The 24,305-nt window shown below is 41.0% G+C and overlaps 1 protein-coding gene across 1 annotated transcript in view; it reads right to left on the reverse strand.

Annotated features, from left to right (window-relative positions):
* Positions 1-24,305, reverse strand: part of adgrl4 (adhesion G protein-coupled receptor L4) — a 114,180-nt gene that overhangs the window by 17,010 nt on the left and 72,865 nt on the right. The window contains exons 9-13 of the mRNA XM_039767842.1: positions 23,986-24,191; positions 21,431-21,607; positions 13,322-13,525; positions 12,956-13,176; positions 3,634-3,700 (exon numbers count right to left, since the gene is read on the reverse strand). Coding sequence (XP_039623776.1) covers positions 3,634-3,700; positions 12,956-13,176; positions 13,322-13,525; positions 21,431-21,607; positions 23,986-24,191 — 875 coding nt within the window. The remainder of the gene's footprint in view (positions 1-3,633; positions 3,701-12,955; positions 13,177-13,321; positions 13,526-21,430; positions 21,608-23,985; positions 24,192-24,305) is intronic.

The following is a 24,305-nucleotide window of genomic DNA, read 5'->3' on the forward strand; positions in this document are numbered from 1 at the left end:
CTGCAGCTTCATTGGAGTCCACCCGTGGTAAATTCAGTTGATTGGACATGATTTGGAAAGGCACACACCTGTCTATAGAAGGTCCCACAGTTGACAATTCATGTCAGAGCACAAACCAAGCATGAAGTCAAAGGAATTGTCTGTAGACCTCCGAGACAGGATTGTCTCGAGGCACAAATCTGGGGAAGATTACAGAAAAATTTCTGCTGCTTTGAAGGTCCCAATGACCACAGTGGCCTCCATCCTCCGTAAGTGGAAGAAGTTCGTAAACCACCAGGACTCTTCCAAGAGCTGGCCGGCCATCTAAACTGAGCGATCTGGGGAGAAGGGCCTTAGTCAGGGAGGTGACCAAGAACTTGATGGTCACTCTGTCAGAGCTCCAGAGGTCCTCTGTGGAGAGAGGAGAACCTTCCAGAAGGACAATCTCTACAGTAATCCACCAATCAGGCCTGTATTGTAGAGTGGCCAGACGGAAACCACTCCTTAGTAAAAAGGCACATGGCAGCCCGCCTGGAGTTGGCCAAAAGGCACCTGAAGGACTCTCAGACCATGAGAAACAAAATTCTCTGGTCTGATGAGACAAAGATTGAACTCTTTGGTGTGAATGCCAGGTGTCACGTTTGGAGGAAACCAGGCACCGCTCATCACCAGGCCAATACCATCCCTCCAGTCAAGCATGGTGGTGGCAGCATCATGCTGTGGGGATGTTTTTCAGCAGCAGGAACTGGGAGACTAGTCAGGATAAAGGGAAAGATGACCTCTTGACCTCAGACTGGGGCGACGGTTCATCTTTCAGCAGGACAACGACCCTAAGCACACAGTCAAGATATCAAAGGAGTGGCTTCAGGACAACTCTGTGAATGTCCTTGAGTGGCCAGCCAGAGCCCAGACTTGAATCGATTGAACATCTCTGAGAGATCTTAAAATGGCTGTGCACCGGCGCTTCCCATCCAACCTAATGGAGCTTGAGAGGTGCTGCAAAGAGGAATGGGCGAAACTGGCCAAGGATAGGTGTGCCAAGCTTGTGGCATCATATTCAAAAAGACTTGAGGCTGTAATTGCTGCCAAAGGTGCATCGACAAAGTATTGAGCAAAGGCTGTGAATACTTATGTACATGTGATTTCTCGGTTTTTTTATTTCCAATAAATTTGCAAAAACCTCAAGTAAACTTTTTTCACGTTGTCATTATGGGGTGTTGTGTGTAGAATTCTGACGGAAAAAATGATTTTAATCCATTTTGGAATAAGGCTGTAATATAACAAAATGTGGAAAAAATGATGCGCTGTGAATACTTTCCAGATGCACTGTATAAATATATATATATATATATTGTGAGAGATTATCCCGGCCAACACCCCTAGGCCGCTAAAGGGAGTCCTCCCTGCAACATGGAGGTGCTCCAAATTCCCGCAGGGCATTATGTACATTTTAGTTCAACTTCACAGCCCTGCTGGATACCATGGGGGCTGCCAGGGGACGCTGCAGGGAGGCACGAATGTTTCCATTATAGCCTGGAAGTACTCCCTAGTCATGGGGAAGGAAGAAATGAAATACTTCCGGGCTGAAGAAAAAGGAAATGTTTTCATCTGACCCGGAAGTGCTATGGCATGACATGGACTGAAGGACAGAGGCACTTCCAGGTCGCGGACTATAAAAAGGACTATGGGAAATCCAGCAAGCTGAGCTGGAGTTGGGAGGGAGGTGGAGAGGAGGATTTATTTATTGTGATTTGTGATTATTATTAATGTTTACTGTGTATCGTGGAGGCGCTTTGTGCACATTATTTGACGAATTAAAATCATTTCTGATATTTTACCTGGTGTCTGAACGTGTTGTCTGCGGGTTTGGAGGAGCAACAGCGCCCTCTACTGTCACTATATATATATATATATATATATATATATATATATATATATATATATATATATATATATATATATATATGTTATGTAATGTCATACTGACTTTTTGTATTACTTATTCATTACTAGACATTAAGCCCATTACAATAACGGGCGCTAGAACAGTAGTGCATAAACATTAGTAGGAACAGTCTATATTAAATGGCAAGGACCTTGACCTCATTCTGTTTCTTGTCTTAATTTTTTTCTCAAAAATATTTTTTAAGAAGCCTAAAGTAAAATAATAAAAATAAAATAGAAACGTACATGACAATACAGTAAGTATAATTATTATTGCCTTAGTGTAAAACTGTAACAATCTGTAAGGCACAATATCTGAAGAAGATATTTAGGTAATTTTTTTCACCTCATGAAATTTTTCTGTACAATTTCATTATAGACAACATTTCTTGTAAATGGAGTTTGGCAACAGTTTGTCTTGTTCAGGAATCTCTACAACCTTGACAACAACATCTGGAAAACTTCTAACTCTTGATAATGCAACATATAACTGACCGTGGCTGAATACTGGTTCTGGCAAGTAAATGCCAACCTTTTTTAAGGTTTGCTCTTCTGAGTCTTTCTCTTTTAGCGTTTTTCTGACAGTCATTTTCTTTTTCTTCAATCGATCTATTTGCTCGTATTTTTCTTTGTCTTCAGCGTTTCTTTTGTTGAGCTGACGTACTTCCAGGAGATGTTCCTTATATAGGATTTGATTGTCTGTGTCTTTTGTCCTACTTGACGTGTCCTTTTTTTGGGTGGCATGTTGTTAGTAGATACGTCCGTAATATTTTCTCTTACAGTAATAGTGGCTTGTATGTGGCTGTAATATGCATCCTTTAATATGTCTTTAATTTTCTCTCGCAATAATACTGGTTTGTATTTCCATAAAATGCCTGTAATTTTCTCTGACAGTAATACTGGCTTTGATGTCCGTAATATGACTTTAATTTTCTGTCACAACAGTGGGCAATCAGCAGAGTGTCCCCAGCAACTGATGTAATGTGTGGCGTGCCCGTGGCGTCTCCCCAGCAAGTATTGTGCAGTTCCCCAGCAAGTATTTTAATCTGTGGGGGCGTGCAACTGATTATTTTGTGTGGCGTCTCCCCAACAACGGATTTTATGTGCGCTGCCGCGACTACCCAATCAGCACTCTCCCCAGCAATGGTGTCCTTTATATCTTGTCATGCGCGGCCGTTCACTGTGCGCCCAGCTTCCAGTGTGTGTGCTTTATTTGCTCATCGTGCGGGGCGGCTAGGCCATTCACTGCACGCCCAGCTTCCAGTGTGTGTGCGTCCACGTGCCAAGCGCATGGGCGGGGCACGGCACAATGTGACGGCCGCGCATCATCACTTCACCAGAAGACACACACACACGGACACTTGGACGCACACAGGGGTTTTATTAAAGAGGATGATTAATTTTGCCTGATTTTACTTATTTTTCTTTTATTTCTTCGGCCCCTTGTAAAGCACTTTGAGCTCCGTCCTGTGTATGAAAATGTGCTACAGAAATAGATGTTGTTGTTATCATTGTCTATAACATGTACTGAATGCAATTGCTAAAGAAAGCTTTGGCATCTTTCACAATGATTTGTATTCTTACACTAAATGAATATGATGGAATATACACTGTACTAAATATTAAAGAAAAATGATTACTGTAATTATATGGGGATTAATAAAATATATCAAATCCAAATTAAATCAAATATTCTTTTTAAATTCTTACCAGAATAATTAAGCAGGCTGGTCCTATGAAACTCCATATAAAGTTGTTTTCTGTGCTTAGCCAACACCTGAAAAATTCAAAACATAAAATTACAAAAAACAATAAAACAGGCAAAAAAGTGCAATCCAAAACACAATGGCCTAAACAGTGAAGTTGGTGACAGATGTTTTATTTTTGTTAATGGATACAGGACATCCTGACATGGCTACGCATTAGCAATATACAAGGGCTGCATCAAATGCTTTGCAACAGAATTGTTGATTGTAAGTAATATTTTCTAAAACGATTCAAACGTACCCCGTTGAGTAAGAATTTATTACACTTGTGATTTTTTTTAAAGTATCATCATTATCTTCAATAACAATATAAAAGCAAAAAAACAAGACCACTTCTTAGATGACTTCAAGATGTCTCCAAAGAATGTAAAATCTGTGGTAGCAAGATCTGGGCTATAGGTTGGGTGTGGAAGAATGGACCACCAAGCTTTGTGTGGTCGTGTAGTGTCATCGTGGTAGGAAGATTTCAGCAAAGCTGAACTCTCCACAAACTCTACTTTGACTTCTCAAAAACTACAGACTAAGTTCAAAGTTTATGATGACAGAACATTTTTGATTTCTACCAAAATCACCTCCTTCTGTTTCCCCAAAAGAGCAGCAACGACTTTTCAAGCTGAAGCGTGTCACCCACCCTGCTCCTCAAAGATAAGCACTACCACCGATGGACACCAGGGGGCATGATTGCTAACCACCTTGTCTCCTTTTCTGCCCACAGCAGCCACCCAATGTGGGCAACTAATCCCACCCCTTCTAGTCCAGGAGCTATAAAAAGTGGGCGCTCCTGGAAGGTGGCGGCTCACCATGGAAGACAACCCAACTATGGGAAGAAAGTTCGACAACAAGCCTGACAAACCTAATTAAGAAATGTTATTAGAATTAGAACAATCTAGACGAGAACAGGCCATTCAGCCCAACAAAGCTCGCCAGTCCTATCCACTTGTTTCCTCCAAGAAAACATCAAGTCGAGTTTTAAAAGTCCCTAACGTCTTACTGTCTACCACACTACTTGGTAGCTTATTCCAAGTGTCTATCGTTCTTTGTGTAAAGAAAAACTTCCTAATGTTTGTGCGAAATTTACCCTTAACAAGTTTCCAACTGTGTCCCCGTGTTCTTGATGAGCTCATTTTAAAATACAAGTCTCGATCCACTGTACTAATTCCCTTCATAATTTTAAACACTTCAATCATGTCACCTCTTAATCTTCTTTTGTTTAAACTGTAAAGGCTCAGCTCCTTTAATCTTTTTTCATAATTCAACCCCTGCAGTCCTGGAATCAGCCTAGTCGCTCTTCTCTGGACCTTTTCTAGTGCTGCTAGGTCCTTTTTGTAGCCTGGAGACCAAAACTGCACACAGTACTCAAGATGAGGCCTCACCAGTGCATTATAAAGGTTGAGCATAACCTCCTTGGACTTGTACTCCACACATCGGCTATATAACCTAACATTCTGTTAGCCTTCTTAATGGCTTCTGAACACTGTTTGGAAGTTGATAGCTTAGAGTCCACTATGACTCCTAAATCCTTCTCATAAGGTGTACTCTCGATTTTCCGACCGCCCATTGTGTATTCAAACCTAATATTTTTACTTCCTATGTGTAATACTTTACATTTACTGACATTAAATTTCATCTGCCACAAATCTGCCCAAGCCTGTATGCTATCCAAGTCCTTCTGTAATGATATAATGGATTCCAAATTATCTGCTAATCCACCTATCTTGGTATCATCTGCAAACTTAACCAGCTTGTTACTTATATTCCTATCTAAATCATTTATATATATTAAAATAGAAGCGGCCCTAGCACTGACCCCTGTGGAACACCACTCTTAACATCGGCCAGTTCTGATGAGGTTCCTCACACCATCACCCTCTGCTTCCTGTGTCTGAGCCAATTCTGCACCCATCTAAAAACATCACCCTGAACTCCCACTTCTTTTAACTTGATGCCCAACCTCTCATGTGGCACCTTATCAAATGCTTTCTGAAAGTCCAGATAAATAATATCATAAGCTCCACTTTGATCGTATCCTTTTGTTGCCTCCTCATAGAATTCCAACATGTTAGTAAAACACGACCTCCCTCTTCTGAACCCATGCTGACTGTTCAGAATAACTCCTGTCCTTGCCATGTGTTGCTCAATCTTATCCTTAATAATTCCTTCCATTAATTTTCCTGTGATGCTTGTTAAGCTTACTGGCCTATAGTTGCTTGGATCTGCCCTGTCACCCTTTTTATATAATGGGATGATATTTGCCATTTTCCAGTCCTTTGGAATCTCTCCAGTGTGCAGTGACTTCCTAAAAATATGTGTCAAGGGTTTATATATGTACTCACTAGCCTCCTTAAGAACACGAGGATAAATATTATCTGGGCCTGGTGATTTGTTTGATTTCATCTTATTTAATCTGAGCAGCACTTCTCCCTCTACAATTTCCAAATCCCTCAGTACCTCCTTAGTAGTCATGTTTACCTCTGGCAGGTTATCCACTTGCTCACTTGTAAACACCTCAGAAAAATGTAAGTTTAGGGCATCTGCTATTTCATTGTCTGTATCTTTTAATTCCCCTTTACTATTTCTGATGAACTTGACCTCCTCCTTAACTGTTCTTTTACTACTAAAATACTGAAAGAATCTCTTGGGGTCTTCTTTTGCCTTATCTGCTATATTCCTCTCCAACTGTCTTTTAGCCTCTCTGATATCCTTCTTAATGGTTGCCCTCATTTTCTCATACGCGCTACGGTTCTCTTTGCAGTCATTAGTCTAGCCTAGCGGCTTTAATGATTTCTGTTCTATATTTGTGCCATCATGCGCTTGTTATTTTGTTGATGTATAAAAGAAATAAACTGGGTGACCCGTGTTGGCACCCCGACATTTTGCCGGATGTCCTGTAGTTACTAGCGGTCGATGACAAGGGGATTCTTGACTCTTCTTCCAAAAACTGTCTGGATGATGCCATTCTATTGACTGTCTCATGATCTCCAGTTAAAAGTTTTATTGCCAGTGACAGAAAACGTTCACCTTTAGTCTTGTTAAAGAACAGCAAATCTAAAAAACACCCTTTTTTCCTACAGAGTTTTGAGATTGAGGCTTTGAGGACTCCACTGTGCACACACGTTTGACTATTCTAAGGTATCAAAAACATTGTTCACGTTTCCCCTGTTTACAGACTTTCAGGACATAAGTCGTCAACCCTGTTGGATGATTCGTGAGCACCTTGAAGCAGCGTCAGAGTGACTGCGGGTGCTGGCTGGTCACAGAGAGGAGCGTCAACAAGCACGCTTGGATTTCTCACACCTTGCAACTTGTGAAGCCCGTAAAATAACATATGGCATGGAGGAAAAAAAAAATGGACTATCACAGGAGACAGCGACTGAGCTGAGATACCAAGTTGGACTTTTAGCGACAAGGCACCAGAGCTATGAACAACCTGTCTGCTTATGTAAAGAGATGCACCTTCAATCTGTCTTTAATTCTGGACTGAAGACTCACTACTTTAGTATAGCGCACCCGTTAAGAGCTGCTGATTTCCTGCACTTAATGCATTTCTGTTTCTTGGTCAATTGCAAAAAAATATAAGAGTTACAAAAAAATATGAACAAGCTTCTTCTATCATGTTTATCTTATTCCTGTGGTAGTTGGTGGTACAACTGTATTGTCAAGCTGTCCTCCTACCCATGCAAAAGACACCAGAAATACGTCGTAGCCTTGGACTCCAAAGATGATGATGGTTGAAAGGATTTTGTCGTCTTATAAGACTGCCCAGCACACTCTTATATAATACTGTAGAATGCTTCTGTGGTCTCCAGACCTGTGCCTAAATCTGACTTTGATTTTGAACCAATCATAACCTCCTCTCGATAACTCTAGGTATGATGCTTGTGGTAAGATCAGTTAGGGGACCATGGAAGAGCACAGCTTTACAATTAAAACGGTGTGCTAAGGCTCTGTGCAGACATAGATGCGCGTGGTCGAGTGTTTCTGGGGCTTTGAAGAGAGACGTACGCACTTTGGCCACATTCCTCATTGGGGGTGCATACTTATTCACCTATACCCATCTACAGTATAAGAAGAAAGACAAAAGAGAGAACAAGACAAGGAAGGATGAAAAGAAGGACAGGAGGTTAACTGCACTATGACGTGGCCAGCAACGACTTCTGAAGGAGGCTCAGATGTCACCTACGTGGTCCAAAATAGCGTGGGGAATTCGTAGAGTCCTGCTGCTACAACTGGTGCTGATGCCACACGACGAACCACTCGGATTGAGATCCGAGTGCAGCTGTGCAACAGGTGACACCTCAGCATCAGTTTTTTTTACGGTGGCTGGAGTGTCAACCCTGCCACCAACTTACCCAGGTTTTCCCTGCAAGTTGGAGGACCTGCTTGCAGGGCTGGATGCAGATTAATGTCACACCCGGGATGGACCAATTGCAGGTTAAGGGCATTGCTCAAGTGCTCAATGGAGTAGACCCACTTCTGGCATTTACAGGATTCAAACCTGCAACCTTCCAATTGCTGGCACAGACTACTAACTGTAGTCCAAAGGTTTGAAGTGTGCCACTGTGATTTGCAAGGTTTATTCCATACACGTTATTTTATTTAAAACTGGTAATTAAGGCCATAAATTAAAAAATAAATAAATATATGAAGCAATGTTACCAGAGTCATTTCTGAGTGCAAACACCTAGCCTCAGAGCCGCCACTCCACCCGGTGAACTGTGGTGGCAAGCAGTCCATTATAGAGCAAGTCAGCTGTCTAGTATAGTTGGGAGCAGAAAGTCCATGCATCCCATCATCCAACCTGCTATATCCTAACTACAAGGTCACGGGGGGTCTGCTGGAGCCAATCCCAGCAAACACAGGGCGCAAGGCAGGAAACAAACCCCAGGCAGGGTGCCAGCCCACCACAGGGCACACACACACACCCCGAGTACACGCTAGGGACAACTTAGAATTGCCATTGCACCTAACCTGCATGTCTGACTGTGGGAAGCGAACCTGGTTCCCCTAACTGCGAGGCAGCAGCGCTACCCACAGTGCCACTGTGCCACCAGAGCAGGAAGTCATCCATTTAAAATAACATTTATAAGAAAATGAAGTGTGCAGAAAACAAAGGAGTCTGAAAATTTTCTGAACTCACAGTATATGAAAAACAATGACTTTGTCTTTTTTTTATTGATTAAATCATACAAATACATGCAGTCAACTAACACAGGTAACAATCGCACAGTTGGAAGTGAAAGGTCAGTTTCCTCCTGCTTACTTGTACCATTAAATTGTTCAGATTGTTAATTTTAAACTGACAATATCAAAAGTGAGAAACACATGGGCAATTAGGGTGATATTTTTACGTTGTTAATTTTAGAACGACATCTGCTCGGCTTCTTCAGAGGGAAGAAAGGGCACATTATTAACAATGCTGGCAGAATGTATGATGAACGGACGACTGAACCGACATTTCACGAAGGTGGAGGGGGTGCCGTCTAATTGCCACTGCAGTTGAACAGGCGCTCTTTACTCATTAAACAGGGAAACTAGTAATGTGGAAAAATCATATCCATGTAGTCTTTTATTAGAGGCAAAAAATCCTAATGATGATCTAATTGGTAGAGTGCATCAGGAGCTAATAGGTGTAGCTTATTGACACACACTTTCACAAACGCACTGAAGAAACAGTATCTACAGTTTAAAATTAGGATATAAACACTCGAGATGTTTAGAGAGAGTGAGAGATTGCACCGATAACAGCGCATTGCCGCACCCACCACATGACGACCCACCAGGATTGGGACCCGAGTGTGCGGCGTGTGACACCTCAGCACCACACTGAACAGAGGGAGTTTTTTATGTTGGCTGAAGTGCCAATCCTGCCACCAACCCCCAAGTGTTCCATGCAGGTTGGAGGACCTGCTTGCAGGTTAATGTCACACCCAGGACGGGGCATTTGCAGGTTAAGGCCCAACGAAGTAGAGTGTGGCATATGGCCAGTCGTTTATCCGGGCCAATACCCCCAGATGGAGCCCTCCCTGCAGCATGGAGGTGCCCCAAAGACCAGCAGGGAATCTTGGACAATGGAGTTTTTATCCACAGCCCTGCTGGATACCATGGGGGCCGCTAGAGGACGCTGCAGGGAGGAACAAAGAATATTTGCCCTACACCCCGGAAGTACGTCTGAGTCACATGGACAAGAGGAATGACGTGCTTCCGGGTTGAAGAAAAAGGAGTTTTTATCTGAACCGGAAGTGTTCCTAGTCACATGGACAGAGAGAGCGAAACACTTCCGGGTCATGTACTATAAAGGACTGTAGGAAATCCCCAGATGACGAGTTGAGCTGGGTGGAAGGATGGCAACGCGTCTGGGAGTAGGAGGATTGATTATTGATTTAGTATTGTGTTTATTTAATGAGTATTGTGGAGAGGAGGGTGCTTTGTGCACTGTGTATTAATAAAAAGTCATATATTTGGACTTTTACCTGGTGTCTGACATATTGTCCAAGGGTTCAAGAGGACGATAGCACCCTCTATCTGTCACAAGAGTCACTTGTGGCGTTTATGGGATTGGAACCAACAACCTTCTGATTGCTGGTGCAGATCCCTTTCCCTCAGAATTGGCCTAATTCAAGGTTTTTAACTGTAGTCTAAAGGTTTGAAGCATGCCACTGTGTTTTGCAATGTTTATTCCATACACATTATTTTATTAAAATGGGTGATTAAGGCCATAAATAAAAAAAATATGAAGCCATGTAAACAACCTGACAGGGAGATTGGAAGAGACAAGTGAAGAGAACTCAGGCAGGCTATTGAAAAAGAGAGTAGGTGTACCCCATGGTTTGATAGTCAGTTTATGCCCAACAGTTACAGTGTGCTGTTTCTATTTAAACTATGCCAGCAGATGATTGTATCCATGTTTGGAAATTCCATGCTCTTATTTTGGGAACCTTGGACTGCATAAAAAGTATAAAGCATCTGGCAATTGCCCTGAACATTAGAGCTCAACAATGGACGGATATAAGACATCGCTCCTGCCTGTTCATAGGAAACATGCATTCTGCACGCTCGATGTGGTGGGACCACACGACTGCACGTTTTTGTTGGTAGCTTTCCTGCAAATATTGTATTATTGTCAGTGTCCAGCCGATATTAAAGAAAGCTAAGTGTGTTCTTTGTTTAGTGTTATTTTTTTTCATTCTTCAACTTAGAATCACCACTAGGAAAGGATATCCATCCATCCATTATCCAACCCGCTATATCCTAACTACAGGGTCACAGGGGTCCGCTGGAGCCAATCCCAGCCAACACAGGGCACAAGGCAGGATGCCAGCCAACTGCAGGGCACACACACACACACACCAAGCACACACTAGGGACAATTTAGAATCGCCAAGGCACCTAACCTGCATGTCTTTGGACGGTGGGAAGACACCCATGCAGACACGGGGAGAACATGCAAACTCCACGCAGGGAGGACCTGGGAAGCGATCTCGGGTCTCCTAACTGCGAGGCAGCAACGCTACCCACTGCCCAGGAAAGGATATAATATTTTAATTAATATATATACAGCATATATGATACAGTATCTGCCAAATAATAAAAGAGCACAAGACACATTGGGGATCGTCAGGTGTACTGTATGTACTTTTGTATCCCCTTAAGGGGATCGAACCTCGGTTTGCTTATTCAGACTTAAAAAAGAATGTCATACTTAAACGAATCAGCCGCCATGGTGCAGCATCAGAGGATTTGCCTCAAACGCTGACATCCGAAGTTCAGTTGCCGCAACGGGATGCAAAAGTGCATATACCTGATGAACCCCAATAAGGGTGAAACACGTGTTGTGCTCTCTTCGTATTGTTAATGTGTTCATCAAGACCATAGCTGACACAGGTTGGAAACTTGTTAATGGTAACTTTCACATAAACATTAGGAAGTTTTTCTTTACACAAGTAACCACAGACACATGGAATAAGTGACCAAGTAGTGTGGCAGACAGTGGGACTTTAGGGGCTTTCTAAATTCGACTTGATGTTATTTTAGAAGAAGTACTAGGGGGCTTTGCCCCCTGCTCACTTCGCTCGCCAACCCACCAGGCCAGCGCTACGTGACAGCCACTTCGCATCTCTGCCGCTCACGTATGTGGATTTCACTTTCACCAAACAACAAATCTTTTCATTCTCGTGGATACACCTCTTCATTGGGAAGAAACACTACTTTTCCCTGATGGCAACATGAATTACAAGTCTTTGACTTAAAGTTTAAATCCGAACATTATATATGATCTCTTTTCACAGGTTCCGTTATTTCACCGAGTAATAATTTCCGTTTGTTAGCGCAAATGCGATCTTTACTATCATTCTTTTGAATTTTAGTACTTTCATTATCTCTAACCTGCTCTGCATGTGTATCGCACCAACGTTTTTGAACCTCTTTACGACGTTCTACTTTGTCATCTACTCTTTGTCTTTTATTTCCAGGCCCGGGTGTGGTTAAATCTTTTGGCACAAAGTCTCATCTCGCGAGATGTGAAAGTGTCTCTCTGGAAAAGTCACATCTCGTCCCAGGCTAAAAAGTCTGGTCTCGTCCCAGGATTTTTTTATTATAATATAGAGAGAAATGGCTAGGACTAGCGAGGTTTGTTTGGCAGAATGGCCTCTTCTCGTTTAGATTGTTCTAATATTCTACAAAAAAAAATGGTATTTAGTGTGAGATATTTCTGGTTGAGATGTTTGGTTCCGCATTTGGAGACATGGTTTAATAACAAATCTTTTGCTCCACTTTTGTGTTCCTGGCAGAATGGGTTACAGTTGATTGTGCAGCTCCAAAACCTGAGTTCCATCCCAGACCCGGGCACTCTAGTGTGGAGCTGACACGTTTTCCCCATGTCTGACTGGGTTTCTCTAAGAATACTCTGGTTTTCCTACTTCTTTGAGTAGTGAAAAAAGTGTTTTATAGATGTAAAGAATTATTATTATTATTATTATTATTACATCCCAAAGATGTTCCTGTTTGGTTACTTGATAACTCTAAATTATTTCCCCGGTAGCCTGTCATGGATTGGCTCCTGCCTTGTCTCCAGAGCTGCTTATAGAGGCCCTCACTCCCTCGATACCCTGAATTGGATGGCTGAATGACAAAAACGTGTTCGTCTCTGGCACACCAAAATAAATATGTTATCTAGTAAGTCTTAATATAAATTAATATCATTTTCAATCAATTATATAAACCTTCTTATGCAGATGAAAATTCACAAAGCGACCAACGGATGTACTTACACTTTGCTTGTGCCATAGTATTTGTACCCCAAGAAAGCAGAAATTCCAACGACTACAGCAGGGCTTCCATAACCAAAGATATAAAAGTTTCGGTGAAGGAAACCTTTGTTATAGATCACTCCAACGACAATTAGGTAAAGATGGATTCCCTCCACGCACATCCAGGCAAAAGCCGCCAAGAAGAAGTAGTGCAACAGTCCAGCTACCACCGAGCAGAGAAGCTAAGAAGAAGAGAGAAGGATTACTCGATAATTTCAGGAAAAACTCTGTGCAGCAGTGATACCACCGACTTTTATGGAATAAATAAAATGCTTGTGCCCGAAATTCTAGAAAGTATATCACTGAAATAATGTTATCATTACTTACTTTATTTGTGTTCATATTAATTCCAACCAGAAAGATAAATTCGGCCAAGAACAGGCTGCAGCAGAGATTTTTGTGGATTGTTATCCGCGTGCTTTGGATTTCGCTGAAGAAGCAGAATGTAAAGATGCACATTGACAGGCAGATCAGTGAGATGATTATTCCCAGCTGGGTGATTCTTGTGAGGACGCTGTAGTGAGCTGTCATCTGTCAAAACACAGCACACGATCATTTATACATATTAATCAATGTTAATAATTTATGTGTTGCTATGATCTTTACGCATAACTTTATTATGAATTTTGTATACAAAAAAGGCACTTGACTTGTTAATAAATGAAGCATAAATAACTACAAACCAAACCAACACATTATTTATAGGAAAGGACAGTATAAAATTCCAGAAAACAGTGTGAGTGTGTGTTAACAAGCAAAAGTAAACTTGAGATGAATGAGGAACCTTCTAGAAAGTACCGTGAAATTGTAAAAAATTAAAGTAAAACTGAAGCAGCAGAGGTGCTAAATTATATATTATATATGCAAAAAGAAACTGGATATCTTTAAAAGTGGAAAAAATATATACGTGACCGTGTTGTATGCATCATGGAGACCTAAATGAAGGGGACATGATACAAGGATTTGGAGGATGCCTATCTTGTCCTTTTTAGTCAGCAACATACTGACCCAGAGAAAGGCCTGTAACTCCTGGCTTTTTTCAACTTAATGCCCCATGTCTCCCAACTGCTACATTTCTGTTCGCTGGTTCATGACATCTGTAATGCATGGCAAACATGGGCTGGCCTCTCGGCTGGGAAGGTTCCAAGGTTCCCAGTAAGTAGGCAGGGTGGTCTCTTTTGCATCCAGAAGATTGACAGAGGTGGATATGCTGGCATCCTGGTACGACTCGATCAAGGATCCTTTACCACCAAAGAGACCAGCAAAATGGAGGGACAGGGGGAGGCAACCTACCTGGGCTATTTACTCCTCACAAACACACTAGATGGCAGCATCCCCATGTTACAGTCTCATACTGCAAAGCATGTTGGGAATTGTAGGCCTGTGGGAAAGCCATGTTTGTTTTTTTAGGTGCCTCCAGAGGGCACAGCAGGGATTAATGCTCCCTGTAGCCACCAAAGCGTAAGGCGAAGTCAAGCACGGGTAAAACGTGTGTCGAAAGAAATCTCTCAGTCCAAAAGTTTGTTTTAAAAATATTTAGTGAAAGTTAAAAACAAATAATCCACACAAGAATGAAAGAAAAAATAGTTACACATGTAGAAAAAAAAGCAAATAAAAGAAAAATTGTATCTTCTCTAAACAGCTTTTCTTGAGAAACTTTAGTTACTTCTGTACTTAAAGTTCCTTTCTTCTTCTTTCTTTACTTAAAGGTTCTTAATTTCGTCTTCTGTACACCTTAAGTGTACAGTTCAACACTTAAATATGCGCTGTTTTACAATTTACTTCACACACTTAAAAAGCCCGTAGGTGCGGGCACGAGCACATGCCCAGGCAAGGATCACATGCATAAGCACAAGCACGGGTTAAAACCTCATGCCTCTACACCTTACTCCTGGCAAGGCTGTCACTAACTGAACAATAATCTTTACTCAAAGCTGTTAAAAATGGCAAGAATATACCAATACAATTCTATTTATGGGGGGGGTTATAGGAACCTTCCATAGATTATGCATTGTCATCCAGCAAAATCTTCATGAATCTTATAGAACTAGGAAAATGGCTCTTACACTCCCCACTCCATGGGACTTCCGACCTGATCTGGAAGTGCTTTCAATGGACAGTACCATGGCACCAGAAATATTCCTGGATGATGTATAAAGGAAGCAGCTCTGTTTCATCTGGATAAGTTGGAGTTGAAGATTAGCTGGACAAGACTCCCCTGGGAGGAGTAAGGGGAATAATATTGCTATGGTGTACTGTGCCGTGTGAATGAAGAAGAAGAAGCCTGTAAAGGTAATAAACTATGAGTTTATTTTACCTGAGACTGACTCAGTGGGATTGTGCTTGGGGTTATGAGGTGATAACAACAACAACATTTATTTATATAGTACATTTTCATACAAAAAAAATGTAGCTCAAAGTGCTTTACAAAATGAAGAATAAAAAAATAAAAGACCCAGTAAGAAAAGAAAATAAAATAAGTCAACATTAATTAACATAGAATAAGATGTGGTGATCCCTACTGGCTGCACTTCATGCCATCATCATTTGGACGACAACATGGAAAATGCTGAAGGCAGCAGCACTGTTGGACCAACACAACATCTTTGCTTCCTTCATTGATTGTTGCCTTGACATCATTAAAGACTTTTTTATTAGAACATTACAACCTTGATTGTATCAAATATCATCAAGACAAGATCTGAAGGTCCCTAAAGCCATACTTTGCTAAACTACTTGGTAATTTACAGTATGTCATGTATCCATGGCTGTTTGCATCTGAGGCCATAATTCTTTGATTGTTTTTTTCCTTTTCACTGCAAATTATTCCAGATTAATGTTATCCCAGCGTTTCTCCACCTTTAAGTTTTCATAACAGTTGTAATCGTGCCCCCCTAACGTTTTTTTGAAACCCTAATAAAATGTATTCCTATAATTTTTGCTGCCAATACACTGCTATAAGTTTTATTATACCTACTTAACTTTTATCGACGTTTATCTAACTCTATATTTATTTTTCCAGTATCAGAATGTAGTTTAAGTTAATTTGTTTTGGTTTCATTAGATGTATTTTTCATATTTTTCGATTCTTGTTTTCTTTTTTTCACGTCTTCGCGCCCCCTTTTTTGTTAGGCGCACCCACAGGTTGAGAACCACCGTGTTATCCCATTGAACACGTGTGTTTGCTCTTTTAGCAGCTCCTAAGACAGAGAACGTGAAAAACTACACAGATAGTGAAATCCTGGAAAGCTGGAAACCTTTGAGGAGACAACAAGCAGAACGCGATCCTTTTATGAAGATGTTTGTCTTGTTTCCACTTTTTATCAATTCTGATTTACATCATGTGCTCATCTAAAGAAAACAGTGACTTGAAGACTTGGCTGGGTGCATCTCTTTTCCCAATGGGCTTCTTTGGGTTGTTGTTACTGAAGAGTGTAAGCATTCAACAAGAAAAGAAAACAAGCCAAGCTCGATTCTTTATTTGGTTTCAGAGAGTTTCATTTTCCTTGCATCAAGAGGAAATTTTAATTTTATACTCTTTTAGTTTATGCTTACCAGCCAAATTACAATTTTCTCGGTTTCTGTTTTAAAAGAATCTAAATGTCCTAGGGGACTAACACTCATTTTAGACACTATCAGATGCAATGATTTTCTCAAAATCTTTGCAAAATTTATTTGAAATACATATTTTGAAGACATTCTTGATTTGGACTGTAAACATTTTTGCTAAAGTTTTCAAAAAGTCTGACAACCTTCATCTCTTGATGACTGCTTATAATTAAGAAACTTAGTTGTTCCCAATGTAGAAATCATCCCTCAGGTTTACCAACAGTTTAAGCGTACTTTTACACTATTTTAAAGCATGTTTATCTTGTTTTATTGTTATTTTGTAGTTTTACGGGTTCTAAAAAAGCATTTGTAATAACATTATGAAGATCAATATGGAGTGTTATACATCATAATTTATTTGAAAAATGCCAGTTTGGCATCCACAAGGGTCACAGTACAAAGAAAAACACTATCCCATGTTGTAAACAACATTCTAATATCCTATGATGAATGAAATTCCACATTAATTGTATTGTTAAATTTAAGTGCAGCATTTGACACCATTGACCACTCTGTTCCATTACATAGGCTACAAAATTATATTAGACTCTCAGGCAATGTTCTTGTGGGGTTCAGTTAATTTTGGTGAAATAAATTCCAGTATGTACAAAAATGTGTTAACAATACTCAGTTGTTATGTTCAGAAGTTAGAAATGGTGTCCCGCAGGACTCAGCATTCAGACCTTTATCGTCTACACTTTACAAGCCTCTATTTAGATCTGTCCTTATTCATTCAGCTTTCAATCAATTCAAAATGCTGCTGTAAGAATCATTACAGGAAGGAGAAAGTACAAACACATAACTTCTGTTCTCAAGTCCTTGCAGTATTTCCCAGTTAAGCGTAGGACGGATTTCAAAATCTTCCGTTTTAACTTATAAAGCCTTAAATGGCCATGGCCCTGCTTATTTAACTGAACTTACCATTGCCTACAAACCAGAGTGCGCATTAAGATCTCAAGATGCAGGACTTCTTATGATTCCAAGGATTAGTAAACTAATACTGGGAGGTTGAGCTTTTACTTAAAGGGCCCCAAAGCTGTGGAATGATCTGCCTGCTACTACAAGAGACTCCCTTTCAGCCTCTGCCTTTAAATCCCGGCTTATAACTTTAGTCCAGCATACCCTGACTAGAGCTGCTGATTAGATGTGCATACTGCACCTTGGGTGTTAGTTATTTTGTAGAAAAATATAAGCTATTAAGCATTAATTACAAACCTTTATTAACACTCCTTTGCTCTTTTTCTCTTCTCTGTAACTTGCTATGGCACTTGGTGCCCCTCCTGTACTGCCAAGCTGTTCTCCTACCCATGGAAACGTCCTTTGAGATATTGGGAGCTTTGTAATCCTTTGATGGAGAGATTGTCATAAAATTGGATGGCCAGTTAGTCATGGTCTCCAGGACTGTGGCTGACCATGGACCATGGACCCCCACAGAGCTTTATTTTCTCCAGGGATGCTGATGACTGGAGTGTTTATTTTTCTTATCATCTGTTGTCAATTGGCCATTGTGCAACAATTAATTATTGGATAGATATGGATGGTTTCCATTTATGTTTATCATTTTCAGACTACTTTGTATTCCTGCCTGTTAAATCAAATCTGTGTTTTTATGTATACTCATTATGTATTTAGTATGCTGTTAAATTTATGCTTGCGTTCTCTCTGAGAACTTGTCAACAGTCTGCTGTGCCTGCACTCAGTGAAGAGCACTATATAAAAAAAAACGGAATTGAATTGACTCGAGTGTGCAGATATTTTAGGAACAAATCCGTATTTGCTTATATGAGACTTACGGTGACATTTTGTATTTTGAGAGATACTCAGTGAGTCACTTATTTGGATCTTTATAAGTGAGACACTATCCAATTGCTATTAGGTTTTTACCTTATTTAGGCTTTACTATTTGTAAATGTGTGGTTGTAAAAGTATGTAATTTACTTATGTTAGGTTTAGTTTATGTTTGTGCCCCTTTATTAATTTATTGTGGTATATTATTTTAGTGCTCTTTAGAAGCTAGTTGGCGTACGTAGGCACACATCTGACACCAAAGGGCCAAGTCTGCTAAGAAAACCCTTGCAAACTGAATAATAAGACCATTACTGTGTCTACTATTTTACAGAATAGATTTGGGACATGTTCGGGTTTGACGTAATATTTGTTTTTTGTGTTAACCACTCTTTACAACATCAAGATTATTAGTGGTTTGTCTTGTGCTTCAGTTTTTGTTTGTTTTATATATTTTTTTGCTTTCTGAGTTCTGACATAGCAGTTAGATGCTTATGCGATACATAAGACTGCAGGTCTTTGTGTATCTTTGTGTATGATGACACTGCTGTAGTAGGCTGCATCAGGAGTGGGCAGGAGGAGGAGTATAGGAACCTAATCAAGGACTTTGTTAAATGGTGTGCTTAAACCACATACAACTGAACACCAGCAAAACTAAGGAGCTGGTGATTGATTTTAGGAGGACCAGGACCCTCATGGACCCCGTGATCATCAGAGGTGACTGTGCAGAGGGTACAGACCTATAAATATCTGGGAGTACAGCTGGATGATAAATTGGACTGAACTGCCAATACTGATGCTCTGTGCAAGAGAAAACAGAGCCAACTATACTTCCTTAGAAGGTTAGCACCCTTCAACATCTGCAATAAGATGCTGCAGATGTTTTATCAGACGGTTGTGGCGAGTGCCCTCTTCTGCGCGGTGATGTGCTGGGGAGGCAGCATAAAGAAGAGGAACGCCTCTCGCCTGGACAAACTGGTGAGGAAGGCAGGCTCTATTGTAGGCACAGAGCTGGACAGTTTGACATCCGTGGCGGAGCGACGGGCGCTGAGTAGGCTCCTGTCAATCATGGAGAATCCACTGCATCCACTGAACAGGATCATCTCCAGACAGAGGAGCAGCTTCAGCGACACACTGCTGTCACCGTCCTGCTCCACTGACAGACTGAGGAGACCCCACACTATGCGACTCTTGAATAACATTAACATTATACAAAATTATTGTCTGTTATACCTGCATTGTTATCACTCTTTAATTTAATATTGTTTTTATCAGTATGCTGCTGCTGGATTATGTGAATTTCTCCTTGGGATTAATAAAGTATCTATCTATCTATCTATCTATCTATCTATCTATCTATCTATCTATCTATCTATCTATCTATCTATCTATCATATAGTGCCTTTCACATATCTATCTATCTATCTATCTATTGTCGCATGTGGCTGGGGGTGGAGCCCAGCCGGGACGCCCAGGAGGACCGGAGGAGGGCTTGTGCCTCCTCCAGACCACGAGGGGGCGACCACCCTGGTTGTGTTGGGGGCGGTGCCCCAGTGCCTGAAGAGACCTGGAGCCCAGCACTTCCGCCACACCAGGAAGTGCTGGGGGGAAGAAGACAGGGGACACCCGGAGGGTGTGTCTGCGGAGGCATGCCGGGAAGCAGCTGGAGCCCATCCGGGGTGTGATAAAAGGGGCCGCCTCCCTGAATTCAAGAGCAGAAGTCGGGTAGAAGAGGATGGAGCTGGAGAGAGGACTGGAGGGGGCCTGAAGGAAGAAAGGCCTAAGGAAGATTGTGAAAGACCCGGACTTTGGGGGATCGGTGCTGGAGGCACTGGGTTTGTGCACTGAACTAACTTGTAAAAATTGTAAATAAACGTGTGTATGGTGGAACAAACGATGTCAGTCTGTCTGTGTCCAGGTCCCATTCACACTATCTATCTATCTATCTATCTATCTATCTATCTATCTATCTATCTATCTATCTATCTATCTATCTATCTATCTATCTATCTGTGGACAGCATAAAGGTGGTGTGCCCTCTACAAGGCTTCAGATGCAAATATTGTAGGGCTGGATATATCCCAGTAGGTCAAATTGTCTCAATCTACATATCTAAAAGATTGTACATTTTTGTTGAAAATATATCAACCATGTGCTCATTAATTCCAGAAGGATCAACCAATAATGCCTGCTCTAAATATCATGCAAAATGCACATATAAAAGATTTATTGATAAAAACACCAGTAATGTATGTGAAGAATAAAATGACATGTGGCTCCAAGCAAGCTGTGCTTTTAATGATAGCAGTGCACGTAGATATGGCGGCTCGGCTAACACCTACACATTGGTGGGTTGTTATTCATTCTTTGCTGACACAGAATGCTCATTATTTTTAAATACTTTCCATTGTACTTTAATGTATAATGACAACAAATTGACTTCCGTTTTTTTTATTACTGTAGGTCTTGATTGCCAGATGTTAATAAAACATATTAAGCAAAACAGAATGAGTTATACTGGAAAACTATACAAGAAAGCCTGAAGTAGAATCTAAGTGTAATATACAGCATATCTATATATATATATCTATATTATATATATATATCTACAGTATATATATATATATATATATACACCAAATCCGGTTTGAAAATGTGTAGAAGGATGGATAACTAAGAAATTGTCTAGTATTTGAAATATTAATCTGCTTAAACATGTAAGGCAAAGTTAAAAAGGGTTACTTCCTTTGTAACGTATCCTTTCGCAAAATGTCCTCTGTGATTCATTTGAAATAAGCTGCTTCTTTCTTTATTCCTTTATTTCAAGCATGTGAGGTTTGTCACTAGCTCTAAACCCTGGGCACTTGTAAATTATTGTGCCTGGTTGTCCTGCAGAAGACTGGCATCTCATTCAAGGCTACCTAATCGGGATCAGATTTCCTGTGATCCTGTAATCTAATACTAGGTTAGAGGAAAATGGATGGATGGATGGGTGGGAAATAAGATTAGTTTTATTTGTCAGTTTCCCAAAAAGATACTTACATCAGCTCTCCCAGATGACATAAGAATCGCAAAGTGTGTTAGATGGGTGCATCTGCATCCAGTATGGGTCCCATTGGTAAAGGTACGCTTGCAGCCTTCTGTGGACCAATGTCCTTTTGTAAGATTGGACAGATAGTTCCAAAAAGCACACTGCGTTACACTGTCTGGACTTGAAGGCTGCATGCAGGGAGGCATTAGAAAAATACTGTTACATGAGCTGGTGAAGAGAAGTAAAGAACACATTGAAGTCAACAGCGAATCAACTTTTTATAGCTATGAAAATAAAAAGATTTAAAGAAACAATATTTTGGTATGACAGACGTGAAACATTAAACAGAGAAACTTCAATGAGCATCCACTCCATTTGCACAATCCAAACTACTCACTTTCCACCTTTTCTTGCAGCCAATGTTCTTCACATTTTGCCAGCTATTGCATGCATTGTACTTCTTATGGGCACTCAATGGCTGTCATGTCTTGCCAGTGCTGTTCAAAACCCATCTGGAGCCCTTGGCTGGGTAGTGCTCCTCAGTGTATACAGCAGGTAGTCAGTATTAGACTTTGGCAAGCTTTCCCTTCAGTGTCCGTACCGCACACTCATTCATTTACATAAACGACATCCCCCTCGATATGTACTGTTAAATTTACGGAGTGCGTTCCTCTTACCTTTCATAAATGGCGCTCCTCGGGTAATGATGTGCAAACTATATTGCTAGACTAATGGACTTCAAAGGCCAGGGTTTAGTTCCCCTCGGTGTCCGTACCACACACTCTTTCAGTTACATAAATGGTGTCCCTCTGTGTAAGTACAGCAAAATTTATGCCATGTGTGCCCCTTACCTTTTATAAATGGCGCTCCTCACATGACAGAATGCAAACAGTATTATTAGACTACTAGACTTGGATAACTAAGGGTAGGTTCCCCCTCTGTGTTAGGAGTGCGTATCCCTTCAGTTACATAAACAGCGTCCCTCTGTGTACTTATTGTAAAATTCGCGGAGTGCAAATCCAATACCTTTTATAAACAGTGCCCCTTGAGTGACAATGAGCAAACTGTATTTCTAAATTTCAATGACTTTGGGGGATGGATCTGGAGTACCTGTACCCTTCAATTGCATAATTTCTCTTATATATATTTCTCTTCTGGTTTGTCCTTCTTCCACTTCAGAACCGGTCCTGCCCATATGCAGCCGACACGGCATTTCTCGATTCCTATTCGTCCTCTTCCAAACCCTTCCCCACATTGCGTGCGGCTCCTCTTCAAAACCGGTCCCGCCCACACGCAGCCGACACGGCATTTCTCGATTCCTATTCGTCCTCTTCCAAACCCTTCCCCACACTGCCTGTGGCCTCCCATACACCTTGCTATTTTCGTTATACTGCGACGGTTGTTTCCTAAGCCTTTGTTATAAAATGAACAACAGTATCTTCTCTGTCAACGGGTTTTTGTACAACGTCATCTCTATTCCGGGATCCGGCAACTGCCTGTTCCTCTCAGTGGGTTATTTCTTGACATAAACAGTTGGCAATGCACCGTTTTCCATTCCTATTCTTACACTACCGTATGCTACGGCGGGTGTCGGCTATCTAGTATGCAAATAACACATTTATGGAAAACATACCACTTGCTGTCCAGATTTCATAACGGCACCCCTCGGGAGACAGCACACAAACAGTATTACTAGACTAATAGGCTTGGACAACAGTGATTAGGTCCCCCAAGTGTCAGATGTGTGTGCCCCTTCAGTTACATAAATGCTACCCCTCTGCGTACAAAACACAAACTTTACAGAGTATGCTCTACTTGCCGTCCAGAGTGCGCTCCCCTTCCCTTTCATAAACACCCCCTCTAATGGATTAAATGGCTCAAGCTTTAATTGCTATTCTAAATTCTTTGGCACGGGTGCCTCCATGCTGCCCCTGGCAAGATGCCACCCTAGCCTTCTGCCCACGTCACCCATACCTAAATCTGTGACTACTGGCTCACTCAGACCAGTTTGATTTTTTCATAGCGAGTCACAGAGAGTTGTTGAGCCTTTGCCAGCCTTCAACTGCCGTATTTGTATCATTGCACTGAGCAGATATTTGTGGTCAAGCCGCTCCAGTCCACTTTTTACAGAACTGGACTCTACCAATACATTAATGGAAAGCTGCACTACTCCACCTGGCAAACCAGACATCCAAATCCACAACAGAATTACTTGATAAAGAATACTCAGATTGCGCTTTCACTGTAAAAGGACAGTCAGCCAAACCATTTTCAACTTGCAGTTATTTTGAATTATATGTTTAAATTGCAGAATGTGAAAATATACACTTTCACAAGGTTGTAATTATAATATTTTGAGCACTTATATTCAGTCTAATAGGAATTCAGTAGAAGTGATCCTAATATTTTTTGTAAGCTTACTGTATTAAAGCCTGAAACTAAATAAAACATTTTTCATTTTCATTTTACTTTGTCTGCCTGGCACTACCGACAGGTGCCCTACTTCAGGGCCGTTTAACTCTAGTTGGTCGAACAGATACCAGTCATCTGGCTCGCTGACTCTTACCTTGGAATGTTTGAGGCTAAAGGTTACATGATCAAAGCTGAACGCTTGCTCAGGATGGGCAGTAAAGGCTGCTGCCACGATCTGTGAGCCAATGGTGTAGTCATCTAGTGGTCCAGAATGGAAATCCTTGGTGTCTTCAGGGTCATTGGGCAGCATGAGAATTGAATCCATTGAAGTGTACCGAACAAAAACAATGGCAACATTTCCTGAGTGGAAATAAATTGATATTATTATTATTATTATTAGAATTTATGTTTATTGAGTAGTAATTTTAAATTTTTATTTTTTGGCACTTTTTGACATCAGATATGCACTTAATG

Source organism: Polypterus senegalus, chromosome 10 (genome assembly GCF_016835505.1).
Source record: "Polypterus senegalus isolate Bchr_013 chromosome 10, ASM1683550v1, whole genome shotgun sequence".
In the NCBI taxonomy this organism is placed as follows: Eukaryota; Metazoa; Chordata; class Cladistia; order Polypteriformes; family Polypteridae; genus Polypterus; species Polypterus senegalus.